At 41.7% G+C, this 25,117-nt stretch overlaps 1 protein-coding gene across 2 annotated transcripts in view; it reads left to right on the top strand.

The window, feature by feature from the left end:
• ARMC3 (armadillo repeat containing 3) overlaps positions 1-3,257 on the top strand; it is an 89,614-nt gene extending 86,357 nt beyond the window's left edge. For both annotated transcript variants that reach the window (XM_024766045.1, XM_024766039.1), the window contains exon 18: positions 3,048-3,257. In XM_024766045.1, coding sequence (XP_024621813.1) covers positions 3,048-3,257 — 210 coding nt within the window. The remainder of the gene's footprint in view (positions 1-3,047) is intronic.
• Positions 3,258-25,117: the final 21,860 nt, after the last annotated feature.

Below are 25,117 nucleotides of genomic sequence, written 5' to 3'. Positions count from 1 at the left end.
GACCACTCAGGCAACAGAATGTGGAATGAACTAGAACGGGGGAAAGACTGGAGATGGGAAGACCAACTGGAAGGTCACTGGAGCAAGAAGTACAGGTGCCTGATACTAAAGCCATGGTGGAGGCTGTGAACGAGAGGTGAGTTTGGCAGGAGATGTAGGAGATAAAACTGAAAGGAGCTGTTGACTGCCTAGCGGTGGTGTGAGAGACTGCATGAGAAGAAGAAAATGATTTCCAGGATCTGGGCAGGGTAACTGGAAATGATGGCATCATTCACAGAGATGTGGACACTGGGGCATGATTAGGTTTAAGGGAGGGGGTGATCTTCTTTTTTCCTCCATTGTGTCCAGTGTCTGGAGTATAAAAGGAGCTGAGAAAATTGTTTCAGAGCCATAGACTTAAATGTATAAACTTCCTACCCTCTCCTGAATACCTATAAACCTCATTGCATCTTACCTCCAGTTTCAAGCCAATTCTGTTTATAATCCAAATGCCAGTCTTTCCTATTTCCTTGGATTTCTTGCTCTATCAATTCCTCTCTCCCATCTTAAATCTCTTTCTCTCTACTAGCTGTTTTACCTTTAAAATCTAAACTTAAGTCCAAAACATTTAAAGAGAAAACATAAATCTTTTCTCATTATATCTACAACTACTCCTATAAGTGCCTATCACCATGACCACCATCATTTTGAACTTATGTGCCAGGCACTTAATAAATATAATTGTGAAGAGTCTCAGATGTGCCAAACGTTGAAATTACTACCTTTGTTTTAAAGATAAGAAAATTGATACTTAGAGAAGGAATTTACCCAAGGACAACCAGAGATACAGCTGGAATTTGAACCCATGCCTATCTGAGCCAAAACCTACCATACTGCTTCTATCTGAAGATAATTCTCATTCCCGGCCAAAATTCTGAGTCATCTCAACTCCTAGTCATTCCTTGACCTCAGTTTCATCCTCAACTCCCTGCAGTCTGGCCCTTGTTCCCTCCCAAGAAGGATCACAGTGATCTGTTTTCTGTCTTGCTTGATACATCAAAGAATCTGTCACTGATCCTTCTCTTTCTTTAACACCACTTTCTTTAGTAACTTCTGTCCTCTCTTGCCATTTCATCTCAGTCTCCTTTGGAGACCTCTTTTCCTCCACCCTTGTCTTAAATGTTGGCGTCCTGACCCAGAACTCAAGGTTCTGTCCCAGGCTCTTCTCTTTTCTCCCTTTACATACTTCGTTTGGTGAGGTCATCCTCCTACATCACCTTAAATACGACTTACATGTCTCAGGTTTCTAGATCATTTCCTCTCTCCCACAAGCCGCTCCTGATTCCAGGTCTATCTGTCTGTTTACCCTGTAGCTAGCTGCCCTTGTGTGTCTTGTAGGAACTGCATTAGTCTTCTCAGGCCACTATAACCAAGTACCACAGACGGGGTGGCTTAAACAATAAACAGTTATTTCTCACAGTTCTGGAGGCTGAGAAGTCCAAGATCAAGGTGTCAGGAGATTCAGTGTCTGGTGAGAGCCCACTTCTTGGTCGGCAGTTGCAGCTTTTGTACCGTATCCTTATATTTCAGAGTGGGGGGAGGGCCCTTCCTCCTCTTACAAGGGCACAATTCCCCTCGTGGGGGCTTCACCCTCATGACTCCTGTTAAGGGACCCACCTTCAGAAAGACAACAGGAATCTCAAGGGGAAACATTTCAGTTCATAACGTTACAGCAGACGGAATTCATTACCCTCACGCCTCACCTGCGTCATGCAGTTAATCACCCAGGTCTTGCCTACCACTGAATCCTGAACACCAACACTCACTGGTAAAACGTGTTATCCTTCTATTCCTCCCAAAAGCATTCACTCCCCCTACATATACTCTTCATCTCCCCGTTTTCTTCCGGCTCCTTTCCTCCATGGAAGCCTAGATAAATCGTCCACAGACCGTGTAAACTGCTCACTGATTTCCTTCGTCTTCATGCCCCCATCCTTCCGCCCCTCCGCCTTGCCTGCCCACACTGGACCAATCCGACTGCCTGCCCTTCCCACAATGACGCTTGGGCTGCAGAACGCGACAGTGGGATGTGCCACAGCCAATTCAGGATCCAAGGTAGTGGATGTACGTGCTGCCTGGCCATCTTTTCCAGCTCCTGGCCACAGGCTTTTCCTGTTTTCCTCAGCAGCTGTGCCCCACATCTGCCTTCTTTCCTAAGCCTTTTCATCTTCACCTCTTCCTATACGCAGATGACCTTGTTTCCCACTTCACAAAGAAAATAGATACTTCCAGATTCAACTCAGCTGAGGTTAAGAACTCAGACTCTGGGAACTCCCTGGTGGTCCAGTGGTTAGGACTTGGCGTGCTCACTGCTGGAGCCCTGGGTTCAATCCCTGGTCGGGGAACTGAGGTCCCACAAGCCAGCTCTCTTATCCACTATGATGTGGCTAGGAAGTTTCCAGATTATTTAAAAAGTGCTTTTAAAATCAGGACAAATTGAAGAGACAGCTTCCGAGGAACATATGCAACCCCTGAGGACAGGGCATCAGGCAGCCCAAGAAGGACCAACCGCTCACAGTTCTGCCCCCCCAGCTCCAAAACACCTGTCTACACCACACAGAACAAATGGGCTAGAAACAGGTCCCTGCCATTCCAGTCCTGCCATTCAATCCCACTGCATATCACACCCAAGGAGCAGCCCAGGAGCATGGAAAGATTGATAGATGCACTAGAGCTGAAAGCCTGTGGAACAGCTTTTCTCCAATTACGTTATCAATCTTGTGCTGATACAACGCAGCGCAACTGCCTGAAAAATGTCCCTTCCCAGCAGGACCTACACAGAGATTTTGAGCCCACAGAATCTTGAGCAACAGGGGAACTTATCACATTTTACCGACTCCTATCGCAACACTCCACCTTTTTTCCAGCCTCCTTTCTAAGCACTTTGTTGCTGTTGTTCTGCAAGAGTGTATATTTCACCTTCGACCAAGGTGGGTCTTTCAACCAAGGCTTTTTCTCCGCCCCTCCCCCTCCTCCCTCTTGGTTGATCTCGCGTTTTCTCCCCACAGGCTCTGGCTGACAGAATTGGCATCGGCTGCTCTCTGGTTCGCGGGGAGTACGGCAGAGCCTGGAATGAAGTCAAGCTGATGAATGAATCCCGAAAGGGGGTGACTGGGGCTCTCCCTCCCCAGGAAACTTACATAGTTGACCTCATGTTCCATCCAGGGGCACTGATAAAGTTAAGAAGCCGAGAGGCAGATCTTTACAGATTTCTCTAAACTTCCAAATGAACACAAAAGGTGTTCAAACAAGAAATCCATTATATACCCTTTCTATGAAGTTCACTGGTAGATTTTATCAGTATTTCTTTAAATAAAAATATTAGAAATGCTCTCCCTGTGTAGAAATGAGGTCACTAGGATTGGACTTGATCGTGCTTCTGAGTTCAGGCTTTTGGCAAGCATTCAGTCTGATGAGATCAGATTACACTTGTGTAAAGCTTATTATTCTCAAAATTAATCCACCCCGCTGTTTCCTAAGGAGCATCTCTGCCCTTTGGGAATCATGTGTAAAAGCACTCAGCTACTGTTCCCAGCACAGTGCCCTATGACTGTCATTCTTCATGTTCCGGATGCTCCAGGAAGCCTCGGTTAAATCAAGTCCATGGTTTGTTGTGTCTTCAGTCGCCTTGTCTCACTCCCATAAAGTAAGATTATTGATATTTTGAATATCTGTAGATCTATTTTAGTATCACAAATTCCTTTCTAAAATTTTTTGTTCATATTTTCCCAAATTTATCATTAAGAACACTGTTTAGTATATACTTCACTGAACTAAAAATATTTCTAAAAACGATTTCCATACACTGCACTTGTCTATATTGACTTGGAAACATACCTTCATTTAAAAACAATTCTGATTTGCTTTTTACACATTTGAATGCTGGGTCACAAAAATGTGACTTCAAATTTACATGACTTAAAAGTTCTTTTCTGGAAAATTCTGAAATCTAAGTATAAAGTAAATCTTTGCTGAGGAATTGTGTTTTCAGTATTGAGCACAAAATGGGGAGCAAGCACCCATTTCAAATGGCAAGAGGAAATGAATCTCATGAAGTATACATTTTCTTAGCCAGGCTTTAAGTCTAAAGTTGACCCATCTCATCATTTTGCTAGAAGGTTTTCAAAAGTGAGTTTGATTTTAGAAATGAAGGTGAAGATTATTCTGTATGAACCAATGTGTAATTTCAAAGAATGTGTAATTATTTCAATATAAAGTTCCTTACATCAAATGGTGTGGTAATTATATTTATCACCCAGTTTCATGAAGAGAGCACAGATTATAGGATACATATCCGTCTAAGCATTTCCAAGTCTCTCTTGATCCAGAAAGCATTCAAAGTGGATTAAAAAGATATATAAGATGTAACAAGATAAAAATAAATGAAAAACAGGCATAAGTGTAGGAAAGAAAGTTTGACAAGGCCAGGAACAAGCTTAGAATTCAAAACGCAGTCCATGAAAATCCTGCGTATTTGTTAGAGGTAAGTGAAAATTTGACTCAAAACTTTCTAGCAGCCAGTGCAGAGGGGAATGCTATCAGTTTACATGATTGGTAATAGGGTCCACTAGATAAAAGCACAAAATGGCTTCCCAAGAGGAACAAAGACCAGGGGAATTCTTCTTTGGGAGCTTCATACAGATGACAAATGCAATACAGAAAATAACATCTTTGAAAAACAACCTCCTGGCAAGTTCTGGAAATAGTTTTCATAGGCCAATGGCCAAAACATCAAAATGGAATGAGGGAAAAGTTCCATGCAGAGCCACTAAGATGTTGTTCAGGTAGACACCACATTTTTTAGTCTGGTGCAGACCAAAGAGACATTTTTTTTTTCATCTTAGAGATGATTTTTTGTATAGTGTCTCTCTCGCTTAGGTTCTAGGTAATAACTGCCCTCCACTTTTAGTAAGTACACATCAGATTGCACATGTATTATTTCCTTGTCAAAGAATCAGCATTGTCAGTCATGGAAAATATTTTCTAGAAGCTCAAAATACTATGTCAAGTCAAATGGATATTGACTTTTCCTTTTTGTTGACATGAAGTTCTTTATTTTTTTTTTTCTTTATTTTTTTTTATTTATTTTTTTTTTTTGCGGTATGCGGGCCTCTCACTGTTGTGGCCTCTCCCGTTGCGGAGCACAGGCTCCGGACGCGCAGGTTCAGCGGCCATGGCTCACAGGCCCAGCCGCTCCACGGCATGTGGGATCCTCCCGGACCGGGGCACGAACCCGTGTCCCCTGCATTGGCAGGCGGACTCTCAACGACTGCGCCACCAGGGAAGCCCTGACATGAAGTTCTTTAAATAGTCACGTTTCTCAGCAAGATTTCCCCATACTATCCCTCCGCCAAAGGCAGTAATCTGGAGATAAGAGATAGGGGGTTCAGGAGACAGTACATTTTCCCTTAGAACCATTCCCAGAAAGGCTATAAACCAATTACTGGTGTTTTGTGTTTTTGTTTTTGTTTTTGTTTGTTTTTTAGCTCAGTTGAATAATAAGGGTAAGATAAACTGACAATATGAAAACTATATAGAACATATCATCAGTTTGGGTATATTTTTAGAGCAATACAATAGTATCAAATCACTTATCTAGAGTGTAGTATTTAAAAGTACTATTCTTAATTTAAAATTACCTTATTATTATATAGATCACTAGCAAAACCTTTGCCTAGGCATATGCTTTTAAAGCCAGAAACATCATTATTTTAATAATAAAAGTAGACTTGACTTTAAAGGACAACTATCGAGTGTCAGGCATGAATATATTAATATAGTGAATTCAAGTAAGACCCTTGTGGAACTCACGCAGTACAAAAGACCTGTAGGATATGCCAATAAGCCACAAATCACAATTTGAAAAATAGGAAGCATTGTTGGAAAAGGTAAAGAAATTTTATTATGGTGATTTTACTTATAAATTTAATAAGCCTTTATTATTGACAAGCAATATAATAACAGTGGCAAAAAGCCCAGATTTGTGAGTCAGAGCTGAGATTAAGTTCTGCATCTACCTTTTTCTACTTATGTGATTTTGAGAAAATTACTCAACCTCTCTGTCCCTCAATTTACTCATCTGGAAAATGGAGATAAATGATAACAAATAGTTACATGTTGTTTACTATGTGTCAGAGGCTATATTCTACACCTTCATTTAATCCTTCCAGTAACCCTATGATGTATAGGTGATATTACCCATGTTTAGCAAGTGAGGCACAGAGAAGTTAAGTAACTTACCCCAAAGTCACTCAGCTAGTAATTGGCAAATCTTTAAATTTAAACCTAGTTTTTCTGTAGAGGTGATGCTCCTAATCTATATGCCTAATAAAGGTGCTGCAAGGATGAAGTAAGACCATGCATGTAAATGACAGGTGTGGGTGTACATGGAGGGGCGGGGTTGTACATGCCTATATGTGAGTACATGTGTGTGTTTATAGCTTTCTTTTCTTTTCTCAGATAATGTTCTGTTCATACCTTGGCCTCTAGCATGTTTATTCTTCAAGTATCTGTCTCTTCTTTTAGATCAGAGGTTAGCAAATATTTTCCTTAAAGAGTCAGACAGTAGGGGCTTCCTTGGTGGTCCAGACTCCACGCTCCTAATGCAGGGGGCCCGGGTTCAATCCCTCGTCAGGGAACTAGATCCTGCATGCCACAACTAAGAGCCCACATGCCGCAACTAAGACCTGGCGCAGCCAAATAAATAGATAAATAAATAAATTAAATATTTTTTTAAAAATACTCTAAAAAAAGAGTCAGATAGTAAATAGTTTAGGCTTTGCAAGCCATACAGTCTCTACTGTGACCACTCAACTCCGCTACTGCAGCACAGAAGCAGCAGTAGATGCTGCTAGACAATAACTTTAATAAAACAGGTGTGGGCCAGATTTGGCTCACGGGCCAGTTTGCCAACCCTTGCTTTAGATGAGGAGCACTCTGAGGGTATGGCCATGGAGAGGCTGTACTGAGCCTAGTCCCTGGGCACCCTGACTAAGTGTCGAAGGGAGACTCTCACAAGGGCATTTTGTCTTCCTTGGTTTCTCTGGGTTCTAAGATCAATCTACTTGGTATTAATCCAATGGATGCCAAAGGAGATGCATTATTTTTCAGTAAGGATGAGGACAAATTTGACCTCTCTAAAAAAGAAAATTTTCCTATCTTCTGAAGCGTGCAGGGTCTGAGATTTCACCCCAGTTGCAAGCTAACTGCCACTGTTTCATGGTTGCTGGCATAAGACACAAGATACCTGGGTCAGAGACAAAGGACTTTACTCCTCACTGCACAGCAAGCAGCATGAGACAGCATATTGTGTCAGGTCCCCTTGCTCCCAAGTCTCATGGGGGCAATGTGGACAGACCCAGATGGATGCCTGCCAGCATGGTGGGTTGTGCTCCAGGAGAGGAACACTGAGCTCAGAGAACCTAGCTTTTACAATACATAGGCAGGAAGCATCTGCCCTTTTCACTATATCTTCCTGGGCTGTTCACTAACATCCTTGAAGAGATAGTCTAGAGCAAAGGGCAGTCAGGAAGCCTTTGTTTATAAAACATGCAGAAAAGAGGGAGATCCATGGAGAATTATCTCCCAATAGCTTCATCAATTCTTACAGTATATGAGGCTTTATGGAATTTCTCATCTATAAAATAGAGATGATTGATATATTTTGATACAAAATTTATAAAATGTTAAAAAAATATATATATATAATTAATTATAATTATATAAGAAAGGTGACAGTAGATCAACTCAGTGATTCATGAGGCCAATTTTCGTTCTCTGGCAGCACCAAAGGAGCTTTAGTGAGAAAGTATGGTAGTTATCCTCAATATCATCCTACTAATATTTGGTCTACAAGTTCAAATCCAAATTCAGGTTAAGCCTCACCTTCTTCCCTGAGCTTCCTCAGTATGCGTTTTGCTCTTCTGGTGACCTTCCACGACACTGCCTTGGACACTCATCTCAACATTTCCCCACGTGCTTACTGCCTGGCACTGACCCTTTCCTCATGAACATGGACACCATGTAGTAGTGCAGACCAGGCATGGTCCTTGGGGTCAGAGAGACTTGGGTGTGAGAATCCTGCTTCTGCTATTCTTAACGGTGAGATGTTGAGCAAATAGCTTGGTGCCCTTGTCTCTAAAATGGGCATTTAGCTATAATAATGACCTCATAAGGCTGCTCTGAGGAACAAATAAGACAGTGGGTGTACACGCTCCGTACAGTGCTAAAATAGTAAGCATCTGACAACTGTTAGCAATTATGCTCTGATCTCTCCCAGTGAGACGGAAAGCTATTTCAGGTCTGGCATCCACCTTACCGGCAGAGTGACCAGCACAGGGAAAGCCTGAACAATATTTGTTGACTGTCTTTGTGCCATAAATGAACTGACCTTAAAGACTACAATGGGATTCTCATTTTCATGTGGATCCTTTTGAAAGTAGTTGTATGGTAAAGAAAATCATTCCCATCTCTGACTTCCTTTTGCCTTTCAGTGTAGAGGGTACAATGATGGCACAGCTACTTTTGAACTTGCTCTACAGGAAGTGAAAACACAGAAATGCTCAATGTCTTTGAAGCTCATAGTTGAAATCATTCCCCATTTTGCTTCTCTTTTCTTTTGATTCCATAGTCTTTACTTTGAGAAGAACTTTGAAAAACCCAGATGAATCCATTTATATCTGTACTATCAAGTCATTTATCTGCTAAATCATGATCCTGCATACACAATTTTCTAATTGTGAAGTCATGCCCCCATCACCAACACCTTGCCTACACCCAGGGTGTGACCTGTGTGTGGTCGCTTCATTGGGAAAGGACATAGTATTACTTCCATGGTTTGATGATTTCTTATTGCTGCTTGGTCCAGCTTGTCTGTGATTTTGAAAGACTCATCTTGTATATTTACCTTTGAAGGTACTATCAGTTCGTATGGTTAAGACTACTTAGGTTCTTTTTAACTTGCTAACCAGGCATAAGGCTCCCGATTGGCTCAGACTTTTCCACCAAGCAGAACCTGCACGTGGGGCAGGCCCTTGATTACAAGCCCCCAGTAACAAGCATCTGTTTAGGAATATATTTCAGTCACAGGAGTCTGGGTCTGATCTCATCAGGATCAGCTAAGAGCCATCCATTTCCTTTTCTAACTCGCAGGTATCAGCTCTCAAACCCTGCAGACAGTCCCACTCTGATTATCTTGAGAAAAGTCCCAGTTTGTTTTACACAAGAACAGCTGGCACACAAATGGAATCAAGCACTTTAAAGTAGTCATTAATCATACTGATGAGAACAGCTGAAACAAACATTGTTCTCTCAGTACTTACATATCTGACATACAAATCAAGTGATAGCCCAATTAGTTTATTTATAGGTTCCTTTCTTTGAAAAGTCTGAGTTAGTGCCTTTCTTTTCTTGCCATGGTCTTTACTTTTAGAAAAACTTTGAAAACACAGATGAATGTATTTGTATCTCTATTATCAAGTCATGTATCTGCCAAATCATTGATAGTCATTATCCTGCATACAGAATTGTCTAGCTGTGTGATTTCATTTATTTGGCTTTCTAGAAAAAAATTTTTTAATATCTTTTTATTAATACAAATCAAAGAGGTACAGACAGAAAGAAAGATAAATATGCTGGTCCCTTAGACTCACAGAATAGAAAGCTTGGCTTGTATCCTTTGTATGCAATTATTTACTTCTTTGAGAATTAGGATGAAAGGGAAAAAATGAACTGCTGCACGAGATGGGGAGATTTTCCTTGTGCAGTTTTTATTTTCCCTAGCTAATAGGAGAATAAAAAAATAAAAAGGAAGATAAGAATTGCTAGAAATGGACTTTAGTCCCCCACTCAGAAGTAATAATATTATTACTTTAAGGAATGGCACAAAATTTCACAACAGGAAAACCATCTCCATGCCCAGGATCCATGACTGATGCATAAACGTTACTGGTGAGTTAAAAACATTTACAGGATAACTCAAATGCTCCCTTCTGATGCATGTTCTTCATGAAATGAGTGCCCTGAGACTCAGGATTGCTGAGTCTAACACTGTGACACCATCATATTCAGAGGATATGCTCACAAATATGAAATCCCACAGAAAGGAAATGAAATGAGGAAGGTCATGGAAAATCTCTTAATACAGACCATCTGCTTCCTTTTAGGCTTAGTTTCAGGCTCACCACTGAGTTACTGGCACAGTCCCGAAGGCCTGGGCTGGGCAGGGGGATGGCGTCTGTCTGGGAACCTAGTCCAGAGCCTTAATGTAAGTCACTCCAGGAGAGAAGCCAAATCTCGCTTCAGCCTGCCACTGGCTGAACTTCAGAGCCCTTGGAGTCAGAGGTCTTGAAAAGTGGCTCCTCCAAGGACATGTCCTGTTATCATTTTTCATGTACAGTTGGCATCATTGTCAAAGACACCGTGTAGGAAGGATGCAAAAGCACACAGAGTTCAACTATGAACCAGAAACTTCCACAGAGAAGGTCAGAGTCAATCTTTGGTGAGTACTCCAAAGTGTTCCTTCAGCTCACATTTTCACATTCATGGTTAAGTGTGGTTATTAAGACCTTAATCCAAGCAGAGATTTGCAAATAACTGTTCTTCAAAATTAAAGAAAAAAAAATTGGAACCAAACTTTTGTTTTAATGTGTGTTCATGTCTATAAAAAGCCAATTAAAAAATACATGAAATAAACTGTCTAGGAAATTTGAGACCCATGTTGTATTGAACGTCTTGGTTGCGAATGCCTTCAGCTTTACAAAGTTTTCTTATTTCACCTTCATTGTTTGCTGGTGGCAGGGCTGAGAACACACTACTCCAAAATATGGCAACTTGGAAAACTGAATATTTTTTGCTGAAGGAATTTGAGAAACGGCAGATGCAGGCGGGTCTCCCTGAACCGGGTCGAGAGACCCCCATGTGAGAGGCAACCTCCTTATACCAGGAGGAAAGGAACGTCCTTATCTCCGAAGACCAAGGGGCTCTGAGGGGCATCTGAACAAACAGGCCTTGCTAACTTTTCCTCAATTTACTACAATTAACACATATCCTTTTGCCCCATCACGTTTTTTCCCACAACTTTCCACTCTTCATCAAACCTAGTATAAAGACCCTAAGGTTTTACCGGCCTTGGTGGGATATTCATTTCCTTACGAAGGCTCCTGTGTCATGTAAATCTTATATTAAATAAACGTGTGGGAAAAATTAAAAACTAACTATGCCACAAGTTCCATACTTTAGGCCAGGGGTTGACAACATTTATCTCAAATTTGAGAAAACAGGAAACCAAATATTAATTGGGGAGCGTCTCTTAGATTTCCCAAGGCATTAAAAGCTGAAAAAAATTCCTTACAATTTTTCAATTTTGTATTAACTGCTCTTTCATGTTGTTAGAAAGGTCTTGTAGACTATGGACGATTGTTTGCTGGCTTAATTGAAAATCTCCCACTTTTGGTAAAATATCACTTACAGTAGTTTCCTCATACGTTTCTTTAAAACATTCATAAGCAAAATAATAATTCATTTTATTATCCATCAAAAAATGGTCCTGTATATGTGTGTGTAAGAATCTAAGTCATTTCATAGCTGGCCAAAATTACAAGCTCAGATTCTGTTAAAAATCTTTAAAATTTTTATTGATCGATGTTTAATTCCAATATCAGGTGACTTATTTAGTCGATTATTTTTTTGAATTTTTGAATTTTATTTTATTTATATTTTTATACAGCAGGTTCTTATTAGTTATCCATTTCATACATACTAGTGTATATACGTCAATCCCAATCTCCCAATTCATCACACCACCACCTTCCCCCCCACTTTCTCCCCTTGGTGTCCATACGTTTGTTCTCTACATCTGTGTCTCTATTTCTGCCCTGAAAACTGGTTCATCTGTACCATTATTCTAGGTTCCACATACATGCGTTAATATACGATATTTGTTTTTCTCTCTCTGACTTACTTCACTCTGTATGACAGTCTCTAGATCCAACCACGTCTCTACAAATGACCCAGTTTCATTCCTCTTTATGGCTGAGTAATATTCCATTGCATGTATGTACCACTTCTTCTTTATCCATTCGTCTGTCGATAGGCATTTAGGTTGCTTCCATGTTCTGGCTACTGTAAATAGTGCTGCAATGAACATTGGGGTGCATGTGTCTTCTTCAATTATGGTTTTCTCTGGGTATATGCCCAGTAGTGGGATTGCTGGGTCATATGGTAATTCTATTTTTAGTTTTTTAAGGAACCTCCATACTGTTCTCCATAGTGGCTGTATCAATTTACATTCCCACCAACAGTGCAAGACGGTTCACTTTTCTCCATAACCTCTCAAGCATTTGTTGTTTGTAGATTTTCTGATGATGCCCATTCTAAGTGGGGTGAGGTGATACCTCATTGTAGTTTTGATTTGCATTTCTCTAATAACGTTGAGCAGCTTTTCATGTGCTTCTTGGCCATCTGTATGTCTTCTTTGGAAAAATGTCTATTTAGGTCTTCTGCCCATTTTTGGATTGGGTTGTTTGTTTAATATTGAGCTGCATGAGCTGTTTATATATTTTGGAGATTAATCCCTTGCCCGTTGATTCAATTGCAAATATTTTCTCCCATTCTGAGGGTTGTCTTTTCGTCTTGTTTGTAGTTTCCTTTGCTGTGCAAAAGCTTTGAAGTTTCATTAGGTCCCTTTTTGTTTGTTTTTATTTCCATTACTCTAGGAGGTGGATCAAAAGAGATCTTGCTGTGATTTATGTCAAAGAGTGTTCTGCCTATGTTTTCCTCTAGAGTTTTATAACGTCCGGTCTTACATTTAGGTCTCTAATCCTTTTTGAATTTATTTTTGTGTATGGTGTTAGGGAGTGTTCTAATTTCATTCTTTTATATGTAGCTGGCCAGTTTTCCCAGCACCACTTATTGAAGAGACTGTCTTCTCTCCATTGTATATCTTTGCCTCCTTCATCATAGATTAGTCGACCATGGGTGCGTGGGTTTGCCATATATTAGTCGACCATAGGTGCGTGGGTTTACCTCTGGGCTTTCTATCCTGTTCCACTGATCTATGTTTCTGTTTTTCTTATGAAGTTTGCTGTGGGTTTGTCATATATGGCCTTTATCATGTTGAGGTAGGTTCCCTCTATGCCCAATTTCTGGAGAGTTTTTATCATAAATGGGTGTTGAATTTTGTCAAAAGCTTTTTCTGCATCTATTGACATCATCATATGGTTTTTATTCTTCAATTCGTTAATATGGTGTATCACATTGATTAATTTCCATATATTGAAAAATCCTTGCATCACTGGGATAAACCCCACTTGATCATGGTGCATGATGTTTTTAATGTGTTGTTGGATTCGGTTTGCTAGATTTAGTTGAGGATTTTTGCATCTATATTCATCAGTGAAATTGGTGTGTAATTTTCTTTTTTTGTAGTATCTTTGTCTGGTTTTGGTATCAGGGTGATGATGGCCTCATAGAATGAGTTTGGGAGTGTTCCTTCTTCTGCAATTTTTTGGAAGAGTTTGAGACGGATGGGTGTAGCTCTTCTCTAAACGTCTGATAGAATTCACCTGTGAAGCCATCTGGTCCTGGACTTTTGTTTGTTGGAAGATTTTTAATCACAGTTTCAGTTTCATTACTTGTGATTGGTCTGTTCATATTTTCTATTTCTTCCTGGTTCAGTATGGAAGGTTATACCTTTCTAAGAATTTGTCCATTTCTTCCAGGTTGTCCATTTTATTGGAATACAGTTGCTTGTAGTAGTCTCTTAGGATGCTTTGTACATCTGTGGTGTCTGTTGTAACTTCTCCTTTTTCATTTCTAATTTTATTGATTTGAGTCCTCTCCTTCGTTTTCTTGATGAGTCTGGCTAATGGTTTATCAATTTCATTTACCTTCTCAAAGAACCAGCTTTTAGTTTTATTGATCTTTGCTATTGTTTTCTTTGTTTCTATTTTATTTATTTCTGCTCTGATCTTTATGATTTCTTTCCTTCGACTAACTTTGGGTTTTGTTTGTTCTTCCTTCTCAAGTTCCTTTAGGTGTAAGGTTAGATTGTTTATTTGAGATTTTTCTTGTTTCTTGAGGTAGCCTTGTATAGCTATAAACTTCCCTCTTAGAACTGCTTCTGCTGCATCCCATAGGTTTTGGATCATCATGTTTTCATTGTCATTTGTATTTTTTGATTTCCTCTTTGATTTCTTCAGTGATCTCTTAGTTATATAGTAACGTATTGTTTAGCCTCCATGTGTTTGTGTTTTTTACGTTATCTTCCCTATAACTGATTTCTAATCTCATAGCATTGTGGTCAGAAAAGATGCTTGATATGCTTTCAATTTTCTTAAATTTACTGAGGCTTGATTTGTGACCCAAAATGTGATCTATCCTGGAGAATGTTCCGTGCACACTTGAGAAGAAACTGTAATCTGCTGTTTTGGGATTGAATGTCCTATAAATACCAATTAAATCTACCTGGACTATTGTGTCATTTAAAGCTTCTCTTTTCTTATTAATTTTCTATTTGGATGATCTGTCCATTGGTGTGAGGTGTTAAAGTCCCCCACTATTACTGTGTTACTGTCAATTTCCTCTTTTGTAGCTGTTAGCTGTTGCCTTATGTGCTCCTATGCTGGGTGCATATATATTTATAATTGTTATATCTTCTTCTTAGGTTGATCCCTTGATCATTATGTAGTCCTTCCTTGTCTCTTGTAACATTCTTTATTTTCAAGTCTATTTTATCTGATATGAGTATTGCTACTCCATCTTTCTTTTGATTCCCATTTGCATGGAATGTCTTTCTCCATCCCCTCACTTTCAGTCTGTATGTGTCCCTAGGTCTGAAGTGGGTCTCTTGTAGACAGCATATATACGGGTCTTGTTTGTGTATCTATTCAGCGAGCCTGTGTCTTTTGGTTGGCGCATTCAATCCATTCACGTTTAAGGTAATTATAGATATGTATGTTCCTATGACCATTTTCTTAATTGTTATGGGTTTGCTTTTGTAGGTCTTTTTCTTCTCTTGTGTTTACCACTTAGAGTAGTTCCTTTAGCACTATTGTAGAGCTGGTTTGGTGGTGCTGAATTCTCTTAGCTTTTGCTTGTCTGTAAGGCTTTTGATTTCTCGTCGAATCTGAATGAGATCCTTGATGGGTAGAGTAATCTTGGTTGTAGGTTCTTCCCTTTCATCACTTTAAATATACCATGCCACTCCCTTCTGGCTTGTAGAGGTTCTGCTGTGAAATCAGCTGTTACCCTATGGGAATTCCCTTGTATGTTATTTGTCGTTTTTCCCTTGCTGCTTTCAATAATTTTTCTTTGCCTTTAATTTTTGCCATTTTGATTACTATGTGTCTTGGCATGTTTCTCCTTGGCTTCATCCTGTATGGGACTCTCTGCACTTCCTGGACTTGGGTGGCTATTTCCTCTCCCATGTTAGGGAAGTTTTTGACTATAATCTCTTCAAATATTTTCTCAGCTCCTTTCTGTCTCTCTTCTCCTTCTGAGGCCCCTATAATGTGAATGTTGTTGTGTTTAATGTTGTCCCAGAGGTCTCTTAGGCTGTCTTCATTCCTTTTCATTCTTTTTTCTTTATTTTGTTCCACAGCAATGAATTCCACCATTCTGTCTTCCAGGTCACTTATCCGTTCTTCTGCCTCAGTTATTCTGCTACTGATTCCTTCTAGTGTAGTTTTCATTTCAGTTATTGTATTGTTCATCTCTGTTTGTTTGTTCTTTAATTCTTCTGGGTCTTTGTTAAACATTTCTTGCATCTTCTCGATCTTTGCCTCCATTCTTTTTCCGAGGTCCTGGATCATCTTCACTATCATTATTCTGAATTCTTTTTCTGGAAGGCTGCCTATCTCCACTTCATTTAGTTGTTTTTCTGGGGCTTTATCTTGTTCCTTTTTCTGGTACATAGCCCTCTGCCTTTTCATCTTGTCTATATTTCTGTGAATGTGGTTTTTTGTTCCACAGTCTGCAGGATTGTAGTTCTTCTTGCTTCTGCTGTCTGCCTTCTGGTGGATGAGGCTATCTAAGAGGCTTGTGCAAGTTTCCTGATGGGAGGGCCTGGTGATGGGTAGAGCTGGTTGTTGCTCTGGTGGGCAGAGCTCAGTAAAACTTTAATCCACTTGCCTGCTGATGGGTGGGGATGTGTCCCACCTCTGTTGGTTGTTTGGCCTGAGGCGACCCAACACTGGAGCCTACCTGGGCTCTTTCGTGGGGCTAATGGCGGACTCTGGGAGGGCTCACGCCAAGGAGTACTTGCCAGAACTTCTGCTGCCAGTGTCCTTGTCCTCACGGTGAGACACAGCCACCCCCTGCCTCTGCAGGAGACCCCCCAACACTACCAGGTAGGTCTGGTTCAGTCTCTATGGGGTCACTGCTCCTTCCCCTGGGTCCCCATGCACACACTACTTTGTGTGTGCCCTCCAAGAGTGGAGACTCTGTTTCCCCCAGTCCTGTTGAAGTCCTGCAATCAAATCCCACTAGCCTTTAAAGTCTGATTCTCTAGGAATTCCTCCTCCTGTTGCCGGACCCACAGGTTCTGAAGCCTGATGTGGGGCTCAGAACCTTCACTCCAGTGGGTGGACTTCTGTGGTATAAGTGTTCTCCAGTCTGTGAGTCACCCACCCAGCAGTTATGGGATGTGATTTTACTGTGATTGCACCCCTCCTACCGCCTCATTGTGGCTTCTCCTTTGTCTTTGGATGTGGGGTAGCTTTTTTGGTGTGTTCCAGTGTCTTTCTTTTGATGATTGTTCAGCAGTTAGTTGTGATTCCAGTGCTGTCACAAGACAGAGTGAGAGCACGTCCTTCTACTCTGCCATCTGGAACCAATCTCCTAGTCCATTATTTTTTGACTGTTGAGAAGGAACTTCTTATCAAATTCATCATATTTGCTATAAATGTCTCTAATGTTTGTGTTTTTTTTTTAACAAAACAGAAATCTTCTCTGTTTTATTCTGTGGTAAATTGCAATTGTCATTCACAGTAAAGTTTAAAATATTTTTCTTCCAGTCTCTTCTTTTCTATTCTGATCATAGTATTAGTTTTGCCATCTCCACTCAATTCTGCATCAGTAGTCTGCTTTTGTTTTAAATTTAAAAAATTTGTCCATACTTATTTTTGTACTAAAATATAATTTCATTGTATTAGAATTAAAATATTAGCAAGTATTTCAATGTAATTATCAATTAAGATTTACATAGTTGTCACAGTAACTGGAGGTGTCAGAATAAAGTATTGCAAGAAACACACAAAAAAATAAATATATAAAAAACAAAATAAATAAGTAAATAAATAAATGTGTATGTCTTTCCTTTGTTAATCTGAATTTTGTCAGTCCAATTTATAGGGTCCCAGCCAGAAAACCTAGGAAGGTAGTGAAAAACACTTTTTCCTCCCTTGCGCTGAATTGGGCTGACTTAAGTGGGTTTGCCCACTTTCTTGTCTTTATAGATTCATGCCATTGGGATATTTAATCACTAAAATCCTTAGACGTTGAAAGTATTTAGATGACGGGCTTCCATTGGGCACCAGTATTCATTGGTATGCTATTTTTATTCTTGCAATTTGGGAATATAGTTTCCACAGGGAGTCATATTTGTACCTTACCTTCTCAAGCAACAGAATCCCTCACTCCCCAGTCTCCTAATTACAGATGTAAATTGTTAGCACATTATAATTAGCATAATGCCTGGAAAGGTATTCCATTACAATTATTTTTTAAGACTTCTACACACAGATGTAAGCAAAATTTGAAATGACCACCTGCAGACACCATGGTGGGAGACATTGTATGTCGTGGTCATAACTGAAGGCCATCAGCAAACACCCAGGTTTGTATCCTGGCCCTGCTACCCACTGACTTAGTGGTCTCAGGCAAGTGACTTCCTGGCCCCCAGTTTTTTTGCCTGGAAAATGGCAATGACAATGGCTCCCTTCTCACTGGGTTGCAGAGAGAATTAAATGGATGAATAAACGTAAAGCAGTTAAAAGAGTGCCTGGCACAGAGGAAGCACCTGATAAACGTTAACCCTCCTCGGCTCATTTGTGCCATGCCCTGGGACCCAGATTTTCAGACATAAACGAACAACATAAAGGGGAATGTGTGGATAGAAACAATTCACAGCCTCCTTTCATCCAGTGAGGGCTGCCCTGGATATAACGAGAACAGTCCATCAAACCACCTCCCAGACCAACCGGAAATCCTCCTTCCTCTCCTCAAGGAGGGTTGTAAGGGTGAGTTGGGGTGAGGACAGGTATGCCCTCTTGCTTTTGCATCTAAAAACGAGACTAGCAAAACCTGCTCAGATGGTTTCTGACAGCCTCAAGAGTACAACAAAAGGTGTCTTTATTCTTAAAAGAAAAATCACTTTTAATCAGGGTCAGGAGCTGGGACTCTCTGTTGTCAAACACCTGGAGACTCTGGCTTCCTTTTTTCCCCCCCTGCAGAGTAAGGACAGGAGAGGGTGAGAACCTTGACAGAACCCTTGAAGCTCGAGGGCAAGGGGGGTTGGCCAGAAAGTCCAGTGTTTCCTGATCTCTAGGGCTCCAGACAACAGCCGGGCTTCCCAGGATTTCAGCCCTGCAAAAGGGGGCGTGTCCTCACATTTGTACTTAAGATTCCCAGGTGCACCCCTGGGAAACCCTGTGGTGGGCAAAGCTGGTTTCCTTCCACTCTTTTCTCCTAGCCCCCCACCCCTCACCCCTCAACAGAGCTTGCCCATCAATTCCAAAGCCTTCTTTCTAGAAGAATGAACTCCTCAGCCAGGCTGTAAAAGACATCTTCTAGAGAATCTGCATTTTAAAAGCATAAAAAACTTGAAGCTAAATGAATGACTCTTTAATTGTGGAATTTCAAGTATCGGTGAATACATACAAAATGTATCATTTTGTTTTTAAGAGATATGCGCTCGGGGCTTCCCTGGTGGCGCAGTGGTTGAGAATCTGCCTGTCAATGCAGGGGACATGGGTTTGAGCCCTGGTCCAGGAAGATCCCACATGCCGCGGGGCAACTAAGCCCATGTACCACAACCACTGAGCCTGCACCCTAGAGCCGACTAGCCACAACTACTGAGACTGCGCACCACAACTACTGAAGCCCACTCACCTAGAGCCCATGTTCTACAACAAGAGAAGCCACCACAATGAGAAGCCCGTACACCGCAACAAAGAGTAGACCCTGCTCACCGCTACTGGAGAAAGCCCGCGTGCAGCAAGGAAGACCCAACACAGCCAAAAATCAATAAATACATTTTTTAAGTGATATGCGCTCATTCTAGACAGTATGGAAACTATTGCAAAGAAGAAAGCATTTTTTTAAATCAACCAGAGTATTTGTGCTTTGATATATTTCTTTCCAGTCTATGCAGATTTTGTTCCTACTCCCCCAACACAGAACACACTTATTTAGGAAGGATATTGGGGAGCAGGGCGGGGACAAGAGAGATCCTCCCAGCAGCAGGCAGTGTGGCATCCAGAAGTCCCACTAGGATCTGCAGCTCCCTGCCCTGGATGCAGCCACTGTCCCTCCCCCTGTTCAAGGGAGCGCTGAGCAGGAAGAAGCAAAGTGGGGAGAAAAGAACTTGAAAGTGTTACATTTCCTAAGTCCTCTTCCTGTGCTTTGAGTCACTGGCCCCTTCTCAAAGGCCTTGGCTTTATGGAATAGCAGCCACAACCTGTGACAAGCTGGGTGATAAATAGGATATTGATGGGCAATTACCTGACACCAAATAGCTCTATAAATCAATGTGCTAGAAGCTGGTACCCCAGTCAAGGGCAGCTCTCAGAAAAGGAGGGCCCCGCAGCCCTGTGAGGTGAGGCTGGGGAGCAGAGGTGGCCTTCTGACCACCTTGCAGAGGATGGGAGATTTGCTTGGTGGGGAGCAGACGGCCCCATCCCTGGATGCTGCAGTGTCAGTGTGTGGGGAGTCAAGGGCAGGGTCCAGCCCAAACGGGGCTGCACTCCTGCCTTGGTGCCTTCCTGCAATTACCAGCTCCATCATACCTCCTGACCTCCTCCAGGATGGGGAGCTTTAAAAATAATTACTGTTTTAGGATTCTGAGAGCAATACCTTCTCATTGTAGAGAACTTTTAAAATGTGGACAAATATATAAAGAAGCAACTGTCAGCCACAGTCCCACAACCAGAGGTAACTAATCACTCTTAGCAGGTTGTCCCCTTATAGGCTTTTTAAAAAATGATGTACCTGTCATCCTGGATGCTAAGAAGAGGTACATTTTCATCCTCTTCCCCCCCCCACCCCCGCCAAGGATACCCACTCAAGGACAAAGCCTGTCCCCCGACCTGGAGCCAATGCAGCTTTCCCTTGCTCCAAAGGCAGGGAGCTCAATTTCAGGCAGCCACTTTCTTGCTAAAAGAGGGCCCAGAAGCTTCTAGCTTCTACCTTGATGCCTAAGAGGCTAAATCCTCCCTATTCAGTCTTATTCAGGTACCACAGGATGTGTCATCCCAGCCACAGAATATCCCCCCGACAGGAAATATATCTTCCCACAAACAAAAACCAAACAGCTTGGAAATCTGGTCTTAAAGATATACATTTTAGAAGCTCCAAGCAGAACTGTTTACAGAAGAGAATGTTGCCAGAGAAAACCTAGACAGACCTGTCTCCAGTGAACCTCCTTCCAGGTACGAAAAGAAGACAGAACAAAGGCCTGATTCCCTCTCTCCCGTGGGAACCATATTTAGAAATAATAAATGAAGTAAGATTGTATGATTTAATAAAGTCCCCTAGTACAGTTATTTTGCAGATAATCACTGAAGGTTTTTAAAAATTCCTTTACAACAATATTTTAAACACATGAAAAGCAGGAAATGCCCCAGACAAACATTCCTTGAGAAGCCCACATCTTCCAGCCAGTCTATGTTAGACCAATACAGAGCACAGATATTTTGACTTGCTGTGGGGCAAGAGCTCATTTCTCATAAGGTTCCCTCCCAATTACAGCCGAGATGGAATTTACCCCTTGCGTTGATAGTCACGCATGTCTTAATGAAAAACACACCTTCTTGGGCCCTCTAACAAAATCAGTCCCTCAGCAGGAGAGTGAGAGCTTGTCTCCAATCCTGCATGGAAATGCACATTTGCATGCTAATTATCCAAAAAGCTCCTCCAATTCACTGAGGTGTTATAGAAATGCTAGGTCAGAATTCTAGAAGTCCCCACTTTGCCGTCCACGTCCACGGAGAGGAACAGGAACTGAGGATGGTTTAGGTGGAAGCAACTGGGACACAGTTTATTTTTAGCCATTTAAAAAATCCACATTAGCTGAATTAATCATGTCCAGATTAAGCAGAGAACCCTCTCTTGGAGTTACTCTGATTGTGGATCAGAGCAATCAGCTTATTTTTCTCCCATCATTTACAGCTTAAGGAGGCCCTTTCACTCTGAGCCCAAATACAAGAAAATACAATTGTCAAAACTGGCAGACCGCTCCACAGAACCACTTGATCACGGCTCCAAAAGCTCTGTTCAATGGCTAAAAATACGTTGTTTTCAAATAGGGTTATAACTGAAAAGAATTATTTTTCGAAGGAATAAAATGAAGCTGCATCTCTGCAGCAAAGTCAATCTGTGAATACAATTTGGAAACTGCCTTCTTTCGAGGAAAAGGTGGGAGACCTACTTTTACTCACACATATAAATGAGAAGTAAAAGGCTCTTTGGTCTTCTTTTCTTCATCCTCTATGTTTGCAGGTGTTGGGCAACATTTTTTCCTTTTCAGAAAGACGCTGTTTCTTTTGTTCAGCCATTTTTCTGTTTTGCTTCCAGAAGGCTTTGCAACCCTGAGAATGCCGCAGGGAAATGGACATTTTTCATAATGTTTCTTAGACTTTGACCATTGGTGATTTGTGTTCTGACTTCTTTCCATTTGTGCCAACCTTTCTTCTGTTCTAAATGCTCTTTCACCCACTTGTGAGCCCCATGATTCGGTGCCTCTCAGAGCAGTGTTCCCATATTAAACAGAAATTCCTGGAAGGCAGAGCCAGTGTGCCTGCCTTCTCATCCTTATTGAATCCCAAACCAGCCCGACCCAAGCCCCTGGGGCCAGAGGCCTGGATGGAGGGAACAGGAAATAACAGATATCTGCTTTACTGACCCCTAAGTTCAAAATCTTTCTCACGAAATTGTCTGCATTTTCAAATCTTGAATTAAAGTAGTGGGGCTTCCCTGGTGACGCAGTGGTTGAGAGTCCGCCTGCCGGTGCAGGGGACGCAGGTTTGTGCCCCGGTCCAGGAGGGTCCCACATGCCGCAGAGCAGCTGGGCCCGTGAGCCATGGCCGCTGAGCCTGTGCGTCCGGAGCCTATGCTCCACAACGGGAGAGGCCACAACAGTGAGAGGCCCGCGTACCACGAAAAATAATAATAATAATAAAATAAAATAAAATAGTGGATTAAAGTCCAAGAAAACATGTTCGCCTTTTTGAACTGTTTCATAGGCAGTTATCACTGAACTCCCAAAACCAAGGATCCTAAGTATACATGGGGATGGAGCAGTAATGAAGAGAGCAGGGTTTAGAAGCATGCAGTGTAGACAGTGTGATATGTGTCTATACTGTGATATTCACTTAGCACTTTCTGAACACCAGTCAACATTTCACAGGGTTATTCAAACTTTTTTCCCCTCCAAAACAGTGGAATCGTGAGCAAAACAATAAATATTCTGGCAGTTGTCTTTACATAGTAAACATTATGTAATGGCAGCTATTTTTCATAGAAGTGTAGGGTTTGGCCTGGTCTAGGGGGTTGATTCAGATGTAGTTTCACCCCAAGTCATATAATCCAAGATTCCAAGCCACCTGCAAATATGAATGCTCATCAAACTGGTGATCTGAGGATTGTGTCTCATTAACCAAAGAGGAACCTATCCTTCCACTAAACCCTCGTCCCCTCCTCCATCATTTAATTTGTTTGTAAAACAACTATGGAGAACTTATTATTCGATAATTATATGAAAAATTCACCTAAAAAAAGATAATGCTGTCCTAGAAATTAGATTATTTCTTCCCACTGACAAAGATTCTTTCCTTGTCCAAACTTGAGCCTAGTCTAGTTGTAGCAAAAGTCCTAAGTAAGTTTAGCAAAAACCCCCCCACCCTTGATTCATATCCTCTCAAGTGATCCATTGACCCACTCAATCTGCTACTTAACTGTAACTCCCCAGCAGTCTTTACTGTATTGGGAGTTAAGCCCAATCCTTCTCCTCTATTGCAATAGTCCTGAATAAAGTCTTCCTTACCCCTTTAACAGCTGTCAAAATAATTTTTTCCTAGCATCTCCCAAATACTCTTAGAGCACATCTTTATGAATTATCCATTGATATTTCAGTGTTTTTACTTTTTCAGAAAGAATTTTTACATATTATCTTCCTCATTGCACATAAACCACCATTAAAGATAGAAATGACATCCATAATATGCTTAATCAAAGGGTCCCAGAGCAAATGTGTGTTTCAGATCTACAGTTACTAAAACAAAGACTGTTGCCCTAATTAAGTTCAATAAGATTATAACAAGAGTTTTAAAGTTTGAAGAATTCCTAGAGACCACCTTGTTCAAACTTCTCATTTGACAGCAGAGAATAACTGAGGACCAGGGAAGCAAAGTGATTTGCCCTAAGTTTTTAATAAGTTCCTGGCAATGTTGATTTTGAAGACAGGTCTCAGTAACGCTGTAATCATAAACAGCGTCTTCTTTTTGGTGGCCTCCACCAGAGCCTGTTCCTCTACACACGAAGCCCCCTCCCCCAGGAGTCAGCACCATTCTGGGTGCTGTGAGAGTGTCTGCTACATCCTGAGTGAGGTGGTGAGACCTGGGACCAAGTGCAAGAGTGAGGCTCTCGTCTGAGCACTGCAGGGGACTGACTGCCTCACCGATGTTATCAAAGGGCTGGCACACGCGTCTGCAAGTGCTTTCTGGTTTACCAAGCCCTGTCACCTTGGGATTCACGGGATGCTTACAGAGACCTGGGGGGCAGGGCAGATGCTGCTCATCCCCATCCACACCTAAGAGAAGCGGGGCTCAGCGAGTTTGTCACCCGCCCTGCTTTCCAATAACCACTGGGTGCCAGGAGCACAACAGCCCTTGACTCCAAATCATTTGTTCTTTCCTTTCTCCCATGTGGATACCACTCCAAGGTCTTCTAGTGCTAGAGACAGAAGATAGAGGAGGACGAGGGGTAGGGGGAAGACGAGGAAAGAAAAGGGGATCGAATCTACGGCTTTGTGTGCGCACGTAACTTTCTACATCTCCTTACTAAGATGATTTATGAGAAACCCTCCTTATTTCATCACTGGCACAGTTGAAAGAAAATAATTTACAGTGATCCTAGTCAGACTCACGGCACTATGTCTACATATTTCCCCAAGGAGTTCAAATAATCCGGAAATCATGGCAGACGACTGGCCTTGAGCAGTAACCACAGTGGCTGGCCTCCTCTACTGAGCAGAGTATCATGGGGCGTGTCCTGGGGCCCAGCTCCTCTTCCTTGGTACATTCATAGAAATTCTCCCACAGTCCAGCCAAATCAGAAACTGGCTGGTGTGAGGGAACTCTCTTAAGCCAGGGAGAGCACAATTTCTCTCTGCCTGGAGTGTGTGAAACATGAACAACATAGCATACAGCAGCTCTTAAATCACTTATATTTCCCCTTTTTATGATGCCACTGCAAATTAGCTATTCCCTGCGTTTGTAATTAGAGGCTAGAACAGATGGGGAGGCCGCAGTTCAGGGAGAAAAATCTGCAGGCGTGCGATGGCTGTGCAGGACCCCCTCCCTGCAATTCACCCAGTGCTGCCTCTGGAGAATCCCTTGCAGCCCCACCCCTCCCAGTCGGGGAGAGTCCTGCCTGCCAATGAGAGCACCTTCCCAGCTGCCCAGGGGGAGCCTCCAAAGCAGACGCTGCATTTCTCACAAAGCCCTTCCCCTCTCAACTTGATTTGGAGCAAGTCCCAAGAACTCTATCCATCACACGTAAACCCAAAACTAAGCATTTTCGAACAAGAGCTGATCATAAGTCAAGAAGCATTGGGGAAGGAAGCAAGGATCACTGCTCTTGTCTC

Source organism: Neophocaena asiaeorientalis, unplaced genomic scaffold, assembly GCF_003031525.2.
Source record: "Neophocaena asiaeorientalis asiaeorientalis breed wild unplaced genomic scaffold, Neophocaena_asiaeorientalis_V1.1 scaffold217, whole genome shotgun sequence".
Taxonomy (NCBI): domain Eukaryota; kingdom Metazoa; phylum Chordata; class Mammalia; order Artiodactyla; family Phocoenidae; genus Neophocaena; species Neophocaena asiaeorientalis.
Note: the sequence above shows the minus strand (reverse complement) of the source record. Positions and strands in the feature narration are given on the sequence as shown.